This window comes from Empidonax traillii, unplaced genomic scaffold (genome assembly GCF_003031625.1).
Source record: "Empidonax traillii isolate 1590-97213 ecotype Southwest subspecies unplaced genomic scaffold, ASM303162v1 scaffold23:size2178997, whole genome shotgun sequence".
NCBI lineage: Eukaryota > Metazoa > Chordata > Aves > Passeriformes > Tyrannidae > Empidonax > Empidonax traillii.
In genome coordinates this window covers 1,743,676-1,760,627 of record NW_020955216.1, presented here as the reverse complement: position 1 = coordinate 1,760,627, position 16,952 = coordinate 1,743,676, and the positions used below count along the sequence as shown (strand labels likewise).

Genomic DNA, 16,952 nt, shown 5'->3' with positions numbered 1-16,952 from the left:
TGGGTCTGGGCTCCCTTTGGGGTTCTGTGGGGAGAGGGGGGCCAGGGCTGCCTGGGGCTGAGGGGCTGTGGGGTGGGAGATGTGTGGGGCTGGGGAAAGCTGAAAGTAGGGGCTCTGAGGGCTATGTGGGGCTGGGAGCCATGGGGAGCTGGGGAAGGTGACCTTACGGCCCTACCATGTCCCCGGGTGCTGGTGGGTGTCCCAGGGGCACACATGGTGTGGGGCAAGCAGGGAGCAGGGCAGTGCTGGTGCCAGCCCTGTGCCAGCCCCATGCCACCATAGGGGGGGTGCCCAGCGAGGCCCGACAGTGCGACTACACCGGCCTCTACTACTGCTCCAGCTGCCACTGGAATGACCTGGCTGTGGTGCCCGCCCGTGCCATCCACAACTGGGACTTCGAGCCCCGCAAGGTACCCCTGGCACAGGGTGGGGGCACCCCAGGGGGTCATGGGGATCCCTGGGGGCCACAACTCTGGGTAGTAGTCACTTGGGGGGCCACGTCCCTGGTCGTGTTCTGGGAGTTCCTGGGAGCTGCATTCGTGGGTAGAGGTGACTTGGGGGGCTGTGTGCCTTGTCATGGAGATCCCTGAGGGCCATGTCCCTTGGTAAAGGTCACGTGGGGTGCCACATCCCTCGTCATGGGGACATGTCCTGACTATGGGGGTCCCTGGGTAGAGATCACTGGGGTTGGGCTTGTCCTCAGGGCTGTGTCCCTGCAATGGGTCCCTGTTGGGGGTCCCTGGCGTGGTGGCGGCGGCAGGGCTGGCAGGTGCCGGGGGTGACGGTGCCCTGGTGGTGGTGGCAGGTGTCACGGTGCAGTATGAGGTACCTGGCACTGATGGTGTCGCGGCCAGTGCTGAAGCTGCGGGAGATCAACCCACTGCTGTTCAACTACGTGGAGGAGCTGGTGGAGATCCGGGTGAGTGCTGGATCCAGGGGGGCACCCTAAGGGTCAGGGGACACCCCACAGGGGTGGGGGTGACACTGTGGAGGAAGTGTGGGGTGAGCAGGAGGTGGGGGCTGGTGGCTCCCACTGGGTCCCACAGAGGGACAGCAAGGTGAGGTGGGGGTTTGGGGCAGAGGATGTCCAGACTGCTACAGGGATGAACTTGACCCAATCTGGTCTTGTCCTTGTCATGCTCCTCTCTCCATCCTGTCCCCATTGCATTCCCAACCCTGTCCCCATCCTCATCCTCCCCCTGCCACTGCCCTTTTCCCTGTCTTGGTCCTATTCTTGTCCCATCCCTGTCCTCATTCCTTTGCCATTCCTGTCCCCATTCCCATCCCATCCCTGTCCTCATTCCTGTTCCCATTCCTGTCCCCATTCCCATCCCATTCCTGTCCCCATTGTCATTCCAATCCTCCTGTCCCAATCCCCATTTCCATCGTGTCCCATTCCCACACCATCCCCATCTCATCCTTGTCCTGACCCCATTGTCATTCCAATCCTCCTGTCCCAATCCCCATTTCCATCGTGTCCCATTCCCACACCATCCCCATCTCATCCTTGTCCTGTCCCCATCTTGCTCCTGCTGCCACCCTTTTTCTGTCCTCGTCCCATCCCTGTCCCCACCCATCTCCATTCCTGTCCCCATTTCCATCCCATCCCATCCCACCCCCTGCCCTGCAGAAGCTGCGCCAGGACATCCTGCTGATGAAGCCCTACTTCATCACCTGCAAGGAGGCAATGGAGGCGCGGCTGCTGCTGCAGGTCAGGCCCAGGGGTGCTGGAAACCACAGGGGGCCAGGGCCAGGTGCATCGGTGACAGTCACACAGCAGTGATAGTCACAGTGATCTGTCCCCCGCAGCTGCAGGACCGGCAGCACTTCGTGGAGAACGACGAGATGTACTCGCTGCAGGACCTGATTGACATTGAGGCCGGGCGCCTGGGCTGCTCCCTCACCGAGATCCACACGCTCTTTGCCAAGCACATCAAGCTGGACTGCGAGGTGAGCCCATGCCGTGGGGCAGAACCATGGGGTAGAGCCAGGGGGAGATGCCCGTGGGGCTGGTGGGGTCACCATTGTCTCCTGCTCCCCCAGCGCTGCCAGGCCAAGGGATTCGTGTGTGAGCTGTGCCGGGAGGGTGACGTGCTTTTCCCCTTCGACAGCCACACCTCAGTCTGTGCCGACTGCTCTGCCGTGTTCCACAGGTACCGACACACCAGGGTGGAATGTGGGGACATGGGGGTGGCATGGGGTGATGCAACACTGTCCCCTCCCCCTGCAGGGACTGCTACTATGACAATTCCACCACCTGTCCCCGATGTGCCCGGCTGAGCCTGCGGAAGCAATCCCTGTTCCAAGACTCTGTCACGGAGGGAGAGCCCTGAGGAGGGTTTGACCCTATGGAGGGACTCAGTCCCACAGCTATTCCCCACCCACTACAGGCCCTGGGACAGACACAATCATTCCCATGCCGGTTTGGGTACTGGGGTGGCCCTGACTCCAGGACCCTCTGCCTGTGGGAACGGCAGTGCTGCCAGGGGGCACAGCTGGACCCTAGCTGTTCTTGGGAACATGGGGACCCCTGCCAGAGGAGCCGGGATCTGGTTAACTGGGATCCGGTTAAGGCGCCACAGCAGCTCCTGCTGTCCCTGCATAGAACCAGGGTGCAGGCGGGGATGGGGTGCAGGCAGAGATCGGTGCTCCGTTGTCGCGGGGCAGTGGGTACTGCCAGGAGGGCTCAGCCCCGCGGCCGGACCGAGCCCACACACACACACTACCAGGATCCAATCTCCCCCCAGCACCCGTTAACGGGGCCGAGCCCCGAGGAGGGGGAGAGGGGGGACCGGCCGCGGCGCGGGGCCAGTGTCCCCCACTTCCTTCCCAATGTTTCCTGTAGCATTAACGAGCCTCTTTGCGCAACCCAGCATTCGTGTTCCTGCTTCGGACCGGCGGCGGGGGGCAGCGGGGGGGCTGAGGCTCCCGCGGGGCGGGGCGAACACCGGGACCGACCCCGCACCGGGCCAGTCCCTGGTCCAGCGCCGCCCGGTGGGGTGGAGTTGCGTTGTGTGGCGTTGTCAGGGGTGTGCCGCGGTCTCCGCCGGTCTGTCGCTCACCAGGAGGGGCTGCGGCCGCGCTGCCTCGGTACCGGCCGACCCCCTTCCCTCTCGGTGTCTCCCGTGACCCCAACCCCTCCCGTTTGCCCCCCAGTGGCGGCGCAGACGGGCAGAGGCCGGCGGTGTGTCGGTCGGTCGGTTTTACCGGATCACAGCGCTGCTACATCAGAACCGGGCGGGCACCGGCACCGGCCGCGCTCCGCCGGGCCAGGCTGGGCCGCTCGACCCGTCCCGTCCTGCCTCACCCGCCGCTCTCGGCAACCGGAGCCGTGCCGTCCCCGAGGCTCGGCGGGGCCGGACCGGTTCCCCCCGAAGCCGCGGGTCACCGGCTGTGGGCGGCCCCAGTGCCTCCCGCTGCGGGGCTGGGGTCGCCTCTGCCCTCCGGGCGGGCTAAGGGAAGTCCTGCGCCCGGGGACGGGCTCCATCGGTACCGACGGGAGCAGCACCGGTGTGTCCCGGTGTCCCCCGGGAGGTCCTGTCCCTACGGCTCCCGCGGGCGCTCGGCGGGCAGGAAGGCGTCCGGGGGTCCCGGCGGCAGCTCGGGGTCACTCAGGTGCTTCTTGTCCCGGCCCTGCTCCCGCGCGCGGGTCCAGGAGGGCGAGCGCAGGTACCCGGCCCGCGGCATCGGCGGCGGCTGCAGCCCTGCGGGACGGACGGGGCAGGCGGGCGGTCAGGGACGGGCCGGCACCGGCGAACAGAGCGGGACCGGCGGCCCCGGGCCCCCCGCTCACCGCCGGGAGTCTCTCCGGCCGCGTTCTCCTCGTCGGAGTCGGCGAAGACCTCGGCCAGCTCCTGGTCCGACATGTCCGTCAGCTCTGTCAGGTCCAGCAGGTCGAAGTGCACCTCCAGCGAGGACACGCTGCTCAGAGGCTCTGCAGGCACCGGGAGGGGCTGAAGACCCACCACTATCGCCCAATGGGTGGGCGGGGGATGAAGGGGTCGGGGGTCTGGTGCTCAGGGGCCCAGGGAGCTGGGGGGGTGAGGGGCTTGGTGGGAGCCACGACTGGCTGGGGGTTGGCAGGGGACCCCAGGGACTGGCAGAGACCACAGAGACAGGCAGGGGACCTGAGGGGCAGGCAGGAGAGCCCAGGGGCTGGCAAAGGATGCCAGAGACAGGCAGGAGACCTCGGGAGCAGGCAGGGAGTGCTGTGGACAGGCAGGGAACCAGGGGCAGGCAGAGACCCCAGGGACCTCAGGGACCCCAGGGACTGGCAGGAGGTGTCAGGGATAGCATTAGCTCTGGGGACAAGCAGGGACCCCACACGGGGCCACACTCACGTCGACGCTCGGTGACCTGCAGCAGCCCAGCACTGGGGATAGGGATGCCACCCTGCTCTTCTGGGGGAACTCGAGGGGTCTCCTGGGCTGGCCCATGGGTGGGGGTCCCCGCCGGGCGCTCCACGGCCAATGTCTCCTTGCTGAGCTCTGCCACACCAGCACCTGCCATGTTGGTGACGTGACGGCAGCTCCCTCGGGGGCCCCCGTGGAGTGCCTGGCTGAGGGGCCAGGGGGAGTGGGACCTCCGGGAGGGCTGGGGGGACAGGCAGAGCTTCCCAGGACTCTCGTGCCGGCAGCTGGTAGCCCCCATTCCCCGCCCCACGCCCCTTCCTCGTGCAGCCCCTTTGTGTCGGCGAGACAAAGGGCGGCCTGTGCCGGGGCCCGACAAGGGTGGATTGTGCTGGGATCATCCCCAGGAAGAGCCGGTGGGGACAAGGCGGCTGTGGCCATGGCACACGGTCATGGCACAGGGTCACGGCACACAGTGGTAGCACAGCCCTTGGTTGTGGCACAAGGTGGTGGCACAGTTGTGCCTCGGGACTGAGTGGATACTCAGGAAGGCAGGAGGAGCCTGTGTGCTCAGGGCAGCACCAGGGGCACACTACCCCATCCCCTGTCCCCCGACCCTCCGAGGTCAGTGCTGGTGCCCTGGCACCATGTGCCACCACTGGGCCATGCTACCACCGGTCATGCTGCAGGGTGACATGGCACAGGGACAGGCATTGCCTCTCCCCAGGATTCTAACAGTGGGGCAGGGACAGAGCCCCCCAACCCGATGAGAAAAGGGATGTTATGGGGTGTTGGGTTCCTGTTCCTGGCATATGGAGCTGCGGGAGACTGGCAGGACAACAGACCCCTGCTCTGACACCAGCTCTGCCACATTGTGACCCCCAGGGTGAGACTGCACACCCCACACTGCTAGCACCTTGTCTCCAGCTGGGAAACCGGGTCCCCTCCCCGCCCCAGGGCTGGGAAGACTGCCTCCAAGGGGCACACAGGGGCTGCCCGCTCCTGCCTGCTCCCACCACCCCAGCCCACGCGGTGCCCAGCTCCCCCGATCCCCACTACGCCCCCACCCACCAGGGCGCTGGTCCCGGCCGCAGAATTCCCCTCTGGCCTCTGCCTGCATAGTCCCGCCGTGCCACCGTCCACAGCACCCACTCCAGCCTGGGCTCACCGGCTGCCTGGCAGGAGCGAGGCCAGATCAGGGATCTCTCCCGCACGCCGTGTGCTGACTCACGGCAACCGCAGAGCCGGGCAGCCACCGGTACTAGCACCCCATGGCACTGGGCACCCCACAGAACCCGCAGCACATTCCAGTGGCACTGTTCCCCCAAGGGCCTGGTACCCCCGGTGCCACGGCCGGGGCTGCCCCATGCCACGGCACAGCCATGTGCAGGGCACAGGCGGGAGGGACAGGCGTGCAGGGGAGCCCTGGCACCGCCTCTGTCACCAGGTGCAGCCTCCCCTAAAACACCGAGGCTCCCACAGCTCCACCAGCACGGCCACCTCCCTGTCCCCAAGCACCTCTGCACATAGGCACTGGCACAGCTATGCAGGGTGTCTGGCAGGCACCGCACTGCTGCCCATGTCCCCTGGGTACCCCACTGTTCCCCCATGTCCTGGAGCACTCTAGTGCACCCCCAAGTCCTGTGAGCAACCCACTGCACCCCCACACCCCCTGGGTTCCCCACTGCTCCTCTACACCCTTGGCATCCCACTGTCCCCCCACGTTACCTGGGCACTCCATTGCAACCCCAGGTCCCCAGTGCACCCCACTACTCCGTCTGACCTTCTAGACACTCTACCACACCTCCTGGGTACCCCACTGTACCCACGGGCACCCCACTGCACCCTCACATCCTGTAAGCATCCTAGTGCCTCCCATGTCCCCAGGGTGGTCCAGTGCTCCCTCAGACCCCCTGGACAGCACCCTGTATTCTGAGTACCCCTCTGCTCCCCCCTTCCCATTCCAGACTCTTCATGCACAGACCCCTCGTGTCCCACCCAGCCCCCCACCCCTGCAGCCGGGCACCCGCAGCACGGCCCCACGCTCCCCTATGCCCCCCCAATGCACCCCCCCGGCACCCCCTCCCCTTGCACTCTCCCTCTTGCACTCCTGCCCTACATCTCCTTGTGCCCCCCCCCGCGCTCCCCGCGGGGCCCGGCCCGGTTCCACGGTGATGGGAGCTCCGGTTCGTGCTGCTCTCCAGGGCCCGCGCCCTCACCTGCGGTGGCGGCCGCTGCCGGAGCCGCCATGGGCCGGGTCCGGGTCTGGGTCCGGTGCCGGTGCTGGGCAGGGCGGGCCCGGTGCCAGCCCGCAGCCCGCACGGTCCTGTCCGCCGCGGCGGGGGCGGGGATACCGGGATGGGCGGGGACACCGGGATGGGTGGGAGGCACGAGGGGGACGGGGGAGGGCGCGGGAGGGACCGGGGAGAACGGGGGGGCACAGGGGACCAGGGGTGCCGCGGGAATCCCGGGGATGCGGGAGAGGATCCGGGGGACCCCAGCCGCGGGGGCAGCCCGGGGCGCGGAGGTGGGCGCAGGGATGGAAGGGGCTGTGCCGAGCACAGCGGGACCCCCCCGATCCGCCCGGTCCTCCTGATCTCCCCGAACTCCCTCGCTTTCCCCCGGTGTCCCCGGCGTCCCCTCGATCCCGCCCTGGATCCCCCGCCGGCCCCGCCCCCGTTGCCAGGGCGGAGCGTGGCGTTGCTAGGGGGCGTATCCCGCAGAGCACCTCCCGCGAGATTTCACTTTCCTCTCGCGAGATCTTTCCGATCGTTGCCGGGAGACCGCGGCGCCGGCGGCCGCCGCCATGGTGAGAGCGGGGCCGGGCTGTGGCCGGGGGGAGGAACGAGGGCAGCTGCTGAAGGGTCCCCTGGAGCTGGGGATGCGGACAAGGGAGAGCAGTGGGGCCCGGTCGGGCATGGCCTGAGCCCCGAGGGCTGGGGGCCCCGGCCCGCTCCGCTCACGGGGAGGGTAGGGAGCCCCTCGACGCCGTTCCCAGCGCTGCGGTGACGCTCCTGAGCTGTACTTTGGGTACAGGCGTTTTGTGGACCTGAGCCGGCAGCGGTGACACATGAACCACGGGGGTTCCGGGAGGTCCTGGAGGCTTCCAGGCTCCTTCCGGGGCTCCCGGCTCCGTGACACCGCTCTGGCCCCGTCCCTGCCGTGAGAGCAGGGATGCTCCGGGGCCGGCACGGTGGACCGGAGTAGCACGGCTTCCTGCTCACCCATTCACCTCCTGCATTTGGCTTCCTGTCCTCAGGCACCCAAAAAGAAAGGATCGACTAAAGGGAAGGGTCCGGCGGTGGTGGATGCCTTGGACCTGGAGGACATGAGCAAGGAGCAGGTGAGAGATCCCCTAGGCCACAAAGAACTGCTCTCGGGACCCCTGTGTGGCACCTGGCCTGGGTCTGGGGACAACAGGTGGCAGAGGGTGACAGAGACAAGCAGCTGGGGTTTGTGTCACTGCCTGACGCCTGTCTGGGCTGGGGAGGCACGTTCTTGCTGTTCCTGGAAAGAGCAACCACCTCATCCCACCCTCTGCTCTCCAGCTCTGTGTGCTGGACACTGCTGAGGCACATCCAGTCCTGGGGTCAGTTCTGGGCCACTCACGGCAAGAAAGAGGGGCTGGAGCATATCCAGGAAAGGGAACAGAGCTGGGGAAGGGTCTGGAGCACCAGGAACAGCTGAGGGAGCTGAGAGGACTCAGTCGGAAGAAAAGGATGCTCAGGGGGGACCTTCTGGCTCTCTGCAACTCCCTGACAGGAGAGTGGAGCCAGGTGGAGGTCAGGCTGTGCTCCTGGGGAACAAGGGACAGGACCAGAGGAAATAGCTTCAAGTTGTGCCAGGGGAGGTTTAGGTTGAATACTGGGAAAAATTCTTCATAGAAAGGGCTGTCCGGACCTGGCACAGCTGTCCAGTGCTGTGTGGAGTCCCCATCCCTGGAGGGATTTAAGAGTCATGCAGATGTGGCACTTGGGTAAATGGATTAGTGGTGGCCTTGGCAGTGCTGGGGGAATGGTTGGGCTTGATCTTAGAGGCTTTTCCAACTCAAACAATCCCACGATCCAGGAGTATTTAGGCACCTGAGAATGGTGTTACTGAATACTGCAAGCCAGAACCCTGTTCCAGGCTGCTGGCAGTGGGATGAGGTTTTGTGACTCCTTTACCAAGGATTTTGGGTTTAGTCAGGGACCTCCCCTACTCCATCCCAGTGACAACCACCGTGTCCTGCCGGGTTTGGGACATGGAGTCTCCAAAGGCACATGTCCAAGGCCTCCCCTCTGCCTTAGCTGTCTCTTCCTCTCGGCTGTGCAGCTGCTGCAGCATGTCCAGCGTCTCCGTGAGGAACTGGACCGGGAGCGGCAGGAGCGTAATTCTTTCCAGCTGGAGTGTAACAGGATTCAAAGCTGCTGGGACATCACCCGCCGGGAGCTAGAGGAGAAGAAAGCGGAGCTGCGGAGCCGGGACCGAGAGATGGAGGAGGCAGAGGAGAGGCACCAAGTGGAGATCAAGGTGGGGAAGAAGGGCTCCATGTGAACCTTGAGCAGCTCTGAGGTGAAGGAGCTGGGCAGGATGCAATCCAGGAATGTCTTGCCAGCATCCCAGCTCCAGGTGTCTCCTGCTGAGTCCTTCACTCAGTCTCTGGCCTGTCCTTAGGTGTACAAGCAGAAGGTGAAGCACCTGTTGCACGAGCAGCAGGAGACCCTGACAGAGCTGAAGGCAGAGGGAATCCTGTCCCTGAAGCGGGCCCAGAAGGATCACTGGGACCAGGAGCAGGAACTGTGGAAAGAGAAACGCTCCTTGAACATCAAATTGAAGGAGCAAGAGTTGGCCAACGAGGCAGCAGTGACAAACCTCTGCCTGGTACGTCCCTGGCCAGGCTGGAGCCACCTATGAGGCACCTCAGCTCCAGAGTGGGAGCAGGGGCAGGATCCTGCCTCCCTGGCTCGCTCTGTGGGGTGGGGTTTCTGGTGCAGGAATGGGGAGGAGGGATTGCTGGATGACCCCTCTGCTGCAGTGGGGAACTGTGAGAGCAGCTGGAGAACCTCCAAGCCACTGTTTGCATCAACACTGGGATCAGAATCCTTTCCCACGGAGCAGGAGGGAATCCTTGGGGATGGGCTGACCCAGGATTTGGTTGTTTCCTCTAAGATAGAGCTTATTTCTCGCAGAAACATGAGGAGGAGATGGCCCGGCTGCGCAGCGACTTCGAGGCACAGGCCAAAGGTCAGGGGAGAGGCAGAACCTGCGGAGCAGGATGGGGAGGGTCGCTCTGGGCTCCTGAGCAGCACCTCGAGTGCATGTGGGCTGGGGGTTCCCTCCAGTTCTGGCAGTTTTTTCTGTCCTAGTTCTGACTGTTTTTTCCTCTCAGTTCTGGCCAGTTTTCCATACAAGTTCCAGCTGTTTTTCCCAGGCAGTTCTGTTCAGTTTCCTTCCCAGATTTGTCCAGTTTGCCATGCAGCTCTGGCTGTTTTTTCTCCCCTCCCCATTTTGGTCACTTTTTTTCCCCCAGCTCTGGCCATTTCCTCTCGCCTTCTGTCCCCTGTGCTGTGGCAGTGCCAGCCCTTCTGTGGGGTGGGATGGCTGGAGGTGTCTTTGCTGTGTCCCCCTTGGGGGACATTTCAGATTGTGACAGGCCCACTTGAGGCTTTTCCATGCCCTTTTTCCAAGGATGTCATTCCTGGACTCAGCTCTCTCTGGACCCCACAAGGGTCTTGATGTCAATGTGGTGGCACAGGAGCTGGGGCATGGGGTCTGCAGGAGGTCCCCCTCACCCAGCCCCCCTGTGCCCCCCAGAGATGGATGCCAAGTACAACAGGAAGATGCAGGCCCTGCGTGAGGAGATGGACCTGCGGAGGAAGACGGAGATCCATGAGCTGGAGGAGAGGAAGAACAACCAGATCAGCGAGTTGCTGGGGAAACATGAGGGGGCTTTTGGTGACATCAAGAACTACTACAACGATATCACTGCCAAAAACATGTCACTCATCAGCCTCCTGAAGGTACTGCCTATCCCTGTGCTACCTCTCCACCCGGGTACCACTCCCACAAGGGTGTCACCTGGATTTGGCAGTTCCCAGGTGTTGATGTGGGTACTGCTGGTGGGCTGAACACCACCCTGATCACATGATCAGGGAGGGTGTCCTGAGGGTGGAGGGGTCTCTGAGAGGCTGGGCAGCTCACAGGAGCCAGCACTCGTGTTTGTAAGAACAGGAGCAGGTGGAGGAGATGAGAAAGAAGGAGATTGTCTTGGAAAAGGAGAAGACAGATGTGCTGCTGCAGAACAAGGAGCTGACAGAGCCGCTGCAACAGGCCCAGGAGCAGGTGGCTGAGCTGCAGAAGAAGTTGGCTCGTTATGATAAGGACAAGGAGATCCTGATGGTGCGTGGCCAGCCTTGTCCTTTCCTGGGCTCAATCCTGGAGGGAAAGCAGTGGCCTCTGCCACTCAGGGTGCTGGGATTGCTGGGCAAAGTGAGTCCCATTCCGCTTAGCTGAGTGTTTGTGGGATCTCAGATGGGGATCCAGAGAGAGATTAGAGTAGCCCTCACTGCAGAGAGGTTGGTGTGGGTGCTGCCTGGTTTTCTCTGCTGCTCACTCTCCTCCCTTCCCAGAACACATCCCCAACAGTTCCCAGACAATCATGCGCTCCTTTACGCTCCCTTCCCACTCACAGAACTCCAAAGCCCGTCTGAAAGTCACCCAGAAGGAACTGAAGGACCTTCAGTGGGAACACGAGGTGCTGGAGCAGCGGTTCAGTAAGGTGAGAGCTGCAGGCAGGGCTGGATGTTTCGTTCCCTCTCCAAACCCTCTCCAAACCCTCTACAGAGGACAGGGCGTAGGGGCTTAGCAGAGCCTGTGCTTAGCCAAGGGCTTTCCAAAGCTAATCCCGAGCCGGGCAATAACGGCTGCTCCCAACAAAGTGCTCCCAGCTCCAGCCTCTCCCACGGTCAGCAGACAGGCCTGGCCTTGTACTTTGCTAAGCAATCATGCACGCTCTGGCGGGCCCCCTGGGCTGCTGGGCCTGCATGGGGCAGAGCTGGGGGGGGCATTGCCACGGGCCTCTCCTGACAGCGTTCCAGGGTTGCTCCGCTGCTCGTTGTGGCGGGGTGGCTCAGGATGAGCCCTGCAGAGAGTTCTCCTCCCCACTAACCCAGATAAATCTGTTAAGGCAGGAGAGAGCTCATTTGCAATTCGTAGAAATCCCCAGGAATATGAACATTGATCCGAGGCCTCGTTAACAATCCATCATTAAGACAGCACCAGATTCAGAGCGTTCAGAAATAGGCTTTGGTGGAGAGGCTGTGTCCTAATTAGGACACTTATTAACTAGCTGTGAGCCAGGGATTGCTGCCAGCTGTGGAGAGGAGAGACCACCTCCCCTTTGCCGGGGGGCCCTTGCTGGGGTCTGAATTAGTGACAGAGGGAGCCTGTTGGGGCGTCTCTTGCCTTGAGGGGAGGAGGAGGAGGAAGGAGAAACACAGGTGCTGCACCACAAAGGGAGGATGCTGTGCTTCAGCACCTGCCTTCCCTGTGGGCTGCAGTCACCATGGGGAATGGCTGGGCTGAGCTGCCAGACCAGTTTGCTGCCCCATTTGTACTCCACACCATTAAGCAGACCCCAGTCAGGCTCCTGCAGGCCCCTCTGTGCCCCATAGCTCCTGAGGGTGGTGTGACACCATGCTGTGCTATCTCCTGGAGCAGGTCCAGGCAGAGCGAGATGAGCTCTACCAGAAGTTCACCAAAGCCATTAATGAGGTGCAGCAGAAGACAGGGTTCAAGAACCTGCTCCTGGAGCGGAAACTGCAGGGACTCCTCAGCCTCCTGGAGCAGAAGGAGGTGGAGCTTGGCGAGGTCGTTGCAGTCTCCAACCTTGACCCCAGCGCCCTGTCCTTGGTCTCGCACAAGCTGAAGGTACCGGAGGCTGGCAAGGGCAGGTTTTGGGGGGCAGAGCCTGCTGTGGGGTGCCCGCAGCCCCCGGAACGTGCCAGTCGCTTTCCTGTGTGGCTGCAGCTGCCGCGTCACTCCACGCCGCCGCTCCCAGGGCCACGCGCAGTGCTGCGGGGCACTCAGCTCTACCTGCAGAGTGGAGTGTGTGGGTGTCAGAGTTTGGCGCTGATCTGTCCCTAAATGGGGCCTGTTTGGAGGAACATGGCCCCAGGCCCTGCGGCACTGCCAACACCCCATGCTGCCACACAGCTGACTGCTGGTGGGTCTGGTGTCTCCTGGGGGCTCTGTGCATGGGGGTTGCACCCAGTGAACCTCGTCTGGCGACAGGGGACAGTGCAGACAGGATCCTGGGCCTCTGCGGCGTCTGCCGTGCTAAAAATACCTCTGCCAAGAGCCTGGAGACCCACATTCCTGTAGCCTGCCGCAGCCAGAGCTGGGGAGCAGCGCTGGCTGCAGTTCGGGCACAGACACAGGATGACAGTTCCACCGCGTCGGTGCCCTCCCACTTGTCCCCATCCAGGTCCCTGCTGCGGGGGGTGGCAGGAAAGCTCTGGAGTGCCCTGGGAATGGGTAGCAGGGCTGTGGGACGGGCAGCAGATGTGTCACCTCCCAGCAGGTGGAAGGAAAACACATTCCTGGGATAGCGTCATGGTGTCGGACTCTCCTGCAGCTGCTGGGGTCCCTGAATTCCTCTGCTCAGCTGCCTCGGGGAGCCTGGCTCCCTGTAATTCCCCCGGTGCCGCGGTGGCAGGGTGGTGCTGTCAGAGCAGGTGCTGCAGAGCAGACCGGGATGGCTGTGTTGTTGATCCAAAAGGTCCCTGTCCCTGCCTGGAGCTGGCTGTCCCTGGCAGTGCCACTTGGAGGGGGCAGGGTGGTGGCTGCCTGCCAGGCTGTGCTGCTGGACGCTCCGCTCGTGCTGTGGCTCCTCCATGTGCTGTGCCACACTGCTGCCGCTTGCAGCATGGCCACTGTGTCCCCAGGGCTGGGCAGCATGGGCTCACACCCTGTCTCCCTTCGCAGGACGTGCTCAACTCCAAGAATGACACCATCCAGGACCTGCAGCTTCAGCTGGCCCGAGTCTGCAAGGTGAGGTTGGGAAGGAATCCTAGAGGGATTCAAAAGCTGTGTGGTTGGGGCACTTAGGGTTGTGGGTTAGTGGTGGCCTTGGCAGTGTCAGGGGAATGGTTGGATTTGATCTTAGAGGCCTTTTCCAACCCAAACAACTCCGTCATTCCATGGCTGTGGTATGGGGGATGGAATTAGGACCAGGGGGTGCAGTGAGCCCCTGCCCTCATGCGGAGGGGCTGATGGTGACCCTTCCCTCACAGGCACACAACGACATGCTGCAGACCTTTGAGGCGAAGCTGACGGCCTTCGGCATCCCCCTGGACAACCTGGGCTTCCAGCCGCTGGCTTTCCCCCTGCCGGGGCAGGAGCTTGGGCAGGGCCCTGCTGGACTCGTTTCAGTGCCCACCTGACACTGGCCAGCACCAATGGTCCCACTGGCACACTGGAAGTGGGGCTGTGCCCTGTTCTTGCTCTGTGCCATTAAACAGACCCCAGTGAACATCTTCAGGACCCTCTCCTCCCCAGGGGGACCATGGTACAGCTGGAGGGCTTTGGGTATCCCACCAACCACACCGGGCTGCCCCTGGGGCTCCCTCCTTCACTCCCCCACCAGAAGGTGATTTTTTTGAGACAAATGGTGGTGTTTGGAGCCTTTAATGGCATCATTCCTCCATCCCTGAGGGGAGGCTGTGCCCCCCTAACTGCCCCGGTACGTTGTGTAGGAGTAGGGGCTGATCAGCAGTGGGACATGAAGCTTCTGTGCCGGGTCAGTAATGGTGAAGACGACCTGGAGGAGAGCAAGGAGGCAGTGGTGGGGATCCCCCTCCCAGAGCTGGGCCCAGGGAGGTGCAACCCCCCCAGCCTGACTGTGGCCCCCAGACCTGCCCCAGGGTCCCCATGCTCCATACCTCCACATAGGGGTGGAAGCTGTTGTGCCCCAGCCCCTGCCAATATGGTGCTGTCTCAAAGCGCAGCTTGTAGGTGCCGGCCTTGGCCTGTCCTGCTGCCAGGAGGGGCGGGCAGCGCCCATCCATGTCCGTGTGCCTGAAACCAGACCGAGGCAGCCCTGCTGTATCCCTAGAACCTGCCCTGATCGTACTGGCCTGAGCACTGGCCTTGCTGCCAGCAGCCAGTTGTGCCAGGAGCCTTCAACCAAGCTCACAAAGACAGGCAGCAGCATCCCTGTCCCATTCCCGTGTCACCAGCTTTCCTACCTCTGTGCCAGCTCCCTCCACTGCAGCCCGGGCTCCACCAGCTGGTCCAGGCGGATGAAAAGGCCGGCTGCCGGCAGCCCTGTGACCATGTTCAGTACGTGGGTGGTCAGGGAGCCGTTCCCCATGTGGGACATGCTGTCAGCCTGCAGAGGAGGGGGAAGGGGGGCTGGGACCTGTCCTGGCAGCAACATGCGCCTCCCCCTTGGCTGTGCCATAGCCCAGCCCCCACACCATGCTGTACTGCACAGCCGGGATATGGGCCCCCACCTCTTTCCCATGCCACAGGTTTCAGCCTCAGGCACTGCAACCACCGTGGTGTGGGTGCTGGCTGGTTCCCACTGGGAAGCAGGGCTCCGTGTCTGCAGCAGCACCGCACTCCCTACTCACCTACCTGTCCCGGTGGGCCACAGAATGGCGGCAGCAGCCAGCCTGGACCCAACAAGGAAGCAGCCCCATCCCTGCCCACGGTATCACGTGTGGGTGGACGTTGACCCTGCCCAGCTCTCTGGAACTGTCTGGGGTCAAGGTCAGAGCAGTTGGGGGGGCTGGGCCCCTTCCCCTCCTGGAGCTCCCAGGCTGGGGTGGGACCACAACTCAAGGCTGTGTCCCAGCAGCCGGCACGGCCAGGCAGCTTCCCTGGAGCTGGACCAGCTCCTGCTGCCAGCCCGACACCGGCACTGTTCGACACGGAGAGGCACCCTGGCAAGCTTACCTGGCTATCCTCGGTCCCGCTCAGCCAGGGGCCCGTGGCCGGTGACACTGCACAAAACGCCATCCCCAGCCCTGGCCGCCCTTCCTGGCGCCACAGCCTCTCCCCACAGAGCTGGCGTGGCTGGATGCCGCTATCCTGGCACGAGGCTCCCGCAGAACCGGGTGCTCCTCCCTGGCTGGGCCGAGCCGGCACGGGCGGCTTCCCGCTGGGAGCTGTGCCCAGGAGCCCCGCTGACACCCACTCTCCAGCAGCACTGCAGCCCTGGGGCTGGTGGCCCAGAGCCCGGCGGGAAGACGGGATGCCAGGCCAGGAGAAACCGCAGTGGAGCTGCCATCCCAGCCTCGCCTCCCACCATGGAAAGCACCTGGAGCACGTTGCTGGGCACGTAGGGCTGCTGGGAGACGGCACTGGCTTCACCGCAGCCTCACCCTCCCTGTCTGCGCTGAGTGGGCAGTGGTGGGGCTCAATGCCTTACCTGCACTGTGATGTGGGCTGTGGTGGTGGCTTGCAGCCCATGTCCCCCCATGTCAGCTGCCTGGATCTCCAGCGTATATTCAGGGACCGCCTGCAGCGAGAGGCTGCATCACATCCGAACTGGGAGTGGGCACCGGGTGGGGGCCAAGCCTGGGACTCACCTCTGCCACCAGTCCCGTCGCAGCCACGGAGATCAGCCCAGAGTTGCTGTCTATGGTGAACATGTGGGGCTGGGGCTGATCTGGTGCCTGGCTCAGGATGGAATAGGCCACGACTCCGTTGTTGGAGCTCACAGCATCGTCTGCATCAGTGGCCAGCACCCGCAGCACTGGCGTGCCTGGAGCAGATGGTTATTGGTGACCTGTCCCCACATTCCCTCAGCGCTGCCTCCTAGGCAATGATGGTGGTCCCACCTAGCTCAGCTCCCTCTCGCACAGAGCCATGGAAAGCTGCCTGGGAGAAGACAGGCGAGTTGTCGTTCTGGTCAGTGACGGTGATGATGATCTCCATGGGGTCCTCCACAGGCTGCCCATTGGCCGACACGGCGTGGGAGTAGAGCTGCAAGAACACAGTCAGCCTGCATGCAGCCCCCGGGACCGTCCACCCCTGCTGCAGGTCCCCACTCACTCACTATGTACTTATCCTTCTCCTCCCGGTCCAGAGGCTTCGTCACCTCCAGCCACCCTGTCTCCCGCTCGATGATGAAGACGCCCACAGGGATGGTGTCTGCTCCCTGCCCCGTGATGCTGTAGAAAACCTTGGTCTCCTTGTCCTTGTTGGATTTGATCTGGTGGTGAGGCGTGAAAAGAGGGGTGAAAGGGGTCCTGGTGCTCCAGGGCCTCCCATTCCCACACCCTGTCCCCTTGGGGCCACGTACCTGCACCAGCTTCTTGGGGAAGGGCCCCCGCTCATTCTCAGGGCAGTTGATGGGGGGAATGACCCAGTCCCTCTTTTGCCGCTGGAGACTGTGTCCGTGCTCTGGGAAGGTCAACATGTTCTGTGGGATGGAGAGCGAGGCTGTGGGACTGTGGAGGAACATGGCTCTGCCTGGGGGCTCCGGAGTGGCCATGCAGTGCCCCTGGCCCCACTGGGATGGTCCCACCAGGAGGAGAAGGAGGGTTAAGGTGCAGCATGGCATGGCTGCAGCTGCACTGGCTGCTGCCCCGGGTGCCAGCTGGGGACCTTCCC

General features: G+C 63.5%; 4 protein-coding genes across 14 annotated transcripts; 2 read left to right on the top strand and 2 right to left on the bottom strand.

The window, feature by feature from the left end:
- Nucleotides 1–100: 100 nt before the first annotated feature.
- Nucleotides 101–2,868, top strand: DEF8 (differentially expressed in FDCP 8 homolog). Of its 2 annotated transcripts, none has more exons than XM_027903943.1 (6): nt 101–410; nt 806–919; nt 1,631–1,711; nt 1,861–1,950; nt 2,044–2,153; nt 2,231–2,868. In XM_027903943.1, the coding sequence occupies exons 1-6, from the start codon at nt 177–179 to the stop codon at nt 2,331–2,333; spliced, it is 732 nt and encodes a 243-aa protein (XP_027759744.1). In that variant the 5' UTR covers nt 101–176; the 3' UTR covers nt 2,334–2,868. The 2 variants fall into 2 exon arrangements, with proteins under 2 accessions (XP_027759744.1, XP_027759735.1); XM_027903934.1 differs by having other exon boundaries at nt 102–410; nt 1,810–1,950.
- DBNDD1 (dysbindin domain containing 1) lies at nt 2,860–6,977 on the bottom strand. 4 transcript variants are annotated; one of them, XM_027903980.1, is made up of 5 exons: nt 6,569–6,977; nt 5,421–5,520; nt 4,341–4,502; nt 3,794–3,934; nt 2,860–3,704 (listed from the first exon to the last, which is right to left on the bottom strand). In XM_027903980.1, the coding sequence occupies exons 2-5, from the start codon at nt 5,467–5,469 to the stop codon at nt 3,544–3,546; spliced, it is 513 nt and encodes a 170-aa protein (XP_027759781.1). In that variant the 5' UTR covers nt 5,470–5,520; nt 6,569–6,977; the 3' UTR covers nt 2,860–3,543. The 4 variants fall into 4 exon arrangements, with proteins under 4 accessions (XP_027759781.1, XP_027759757.1, XP_027759765.1 ...); XM_027903956.1 differs by having other exon boundaries at nt 5,421–5,524; nt 6,569–6,647; XM_027903964.1 differs by lacking the exon at nt 5,421–5,520 and having other exon boundaries at nt 6,569–6,688.
- An 81-nt stretch (nt 6,978–7,058) lies between these two features.
- GAS8 (growth arrest specific 8) lies at nt 7,059–13,999 on the top strand. Its single transcript, XM_027903857.1, has 11 exons — nt 7,059–7,158; nt 7,609–7,692; nt 8,664–8,861; nt 9,006–9,212; nt 9,521–9,575; nt 10,146–10,351; nt 10,563–10,730; nt 11,023–11,109; nt 12,051–12,260; nt 13,317–13,382; nt 13,625–13,999. Exons 1-11 carry the CDS (start codon nt 7,156–7,158, stop codon nt 13,772–13,774), a joined length of 1,434 nt encoding a protein of 477 aa, XP_027759658.1. The 5' UTR covers nt 7,059–7,155; the 3' UTR covers nt 13,775–13,999.
- Nucleotides 14,000–14,008: 9 nt separating this feature from the next.
- On the bottom strand, nt 14,009–16,940 carry LOC114068031 (5-hydroxyisourate hydrolase-like). Of its 7 annotated transcripts, none has more exons than XM_027903878.1 (8): nt 16,642–16,940; nt 16,396–16,551; nt 16,178–16,217; nt 15,926–16,101; nt 15,766–15,855; nt 14,579–14,721; nt 14,273–14,408; nt 14,009–14,151 (listed from the first exon to the last, which is right to left on the bottom strand). In XM_027903878.1, the coding sequence occupies exons 1-8, from the start codon at nt 16,900–16,902 to the stop codon at nt 14,062–14,064; spliced, it is 1,092 nt and encodes a 363-aa protein (XP_027759679.1). In that variant the 5' UTR covers nt 16,903–16,940; the 3' UTR covers nt 14,009–14,061. The 7 variants fall into 7 exon arrangements, with proteins under 7 accessions (XP_027759679.1, XP_027759669.1, XP_027759688.1 ...); XM_027903868.1 differs by having other exon boundaries at nt 16,178–16,322; nt 16,642–16,939; XM_027903887.1 differs by lacking the exon at nt 16,642–16,940 and having other exon boundaries at nt 16,178–16,300; nt 16,396–16,485.
- Between the last annotated feature and the right edge of the window lie 12 nt (nt 16,941–16,952).

Excerpts from the sequence above, each read along its gene's own strand:
- DEF8 (XM_027903934.1), top strand. The coding sequence starts at position 177 with ATGTCCCCGGGTGCTGGTGGGTGTCCCAGGGGCACACATGGTGTGGGG. Across the intron at positions 411-805 it reads GGGACTTCGAGCCCCGCAAG|GTGTCACGGTGCAGTATGAG; the intron begins GTACCCCTGGCA and ends TGGTGGTGGCAG. Across the intron at positions 1,712-1,809 it reads AGGCGCGGCTGCTGCTGCAG|CTGCAGGACCGGCAGCACTT; the intron begins GTCAGGCCCAGG and ends TGTCCCCCGCAG.
- DBNDD1 (XM_027903980.1), bottom strand. The coding sequence starts at position 5,469 with ATGCAGGCAGAGGCCAGAGGGGAATTCTGCGGCCGGGACCAGCGCCCT. Across the intron at positions 3,935-4,340 it reads GCAGGTCACCGAGCGTCGAC|AGCCTCTGAGCAGCGTGTCC; the intron begins GTGAGTGTGGCC and ends CGGTGCCTGCAG. Across the intron at positions 3,705-3,793 it reads GGCCGGAGAGACTCCCGGCG|GGCTGCAGCCGCCGCCGATG; the intron begins GTGAGCGGGGGG and ends TCCGTCCCGCAG.
- GAS8 (XM_027903857.1), top strand. Across the intron at positions 7,693-8,663 it reads AGGACATGAGCAAGGAGCAG|CTGCTGCAGCATGTCCAGCG; the intron begins GTGAGAGATCCC and ends TCGGCTGTGCAG. Across the intron at positions 13,383-13,624 it reads AGCTGGCCCGAGTCTGCAAG|GCACACAACGACATGCTGCA; the intron begins GTGAGGTTGGGA and ends CTTCCCTCACAG.
- LOC114068031 (XM_027903868.1), bottom strand. The coding sequence starts at position 16,902 with ATGCCATGCTGCACCTTAACCCTCCTTCTCCTCCTGGTGGGACCATCC. Across the intron at positions 16,552-16,641 it reads TCCCCAAGAAGCTGGTGCAG|ATCAAATCCAACAAGGACAA; the intron begins GTACGTGGCCCC and ends CCTCACCACCAG. Across the intron at positions 15,856-15,925 it reads CGACGGGACTGGTGGCAGAG|GCGGTCCCTGAATATACGCT; the intron begins GTGAGTCCCAGG and ends CTCTCGCTGCAG.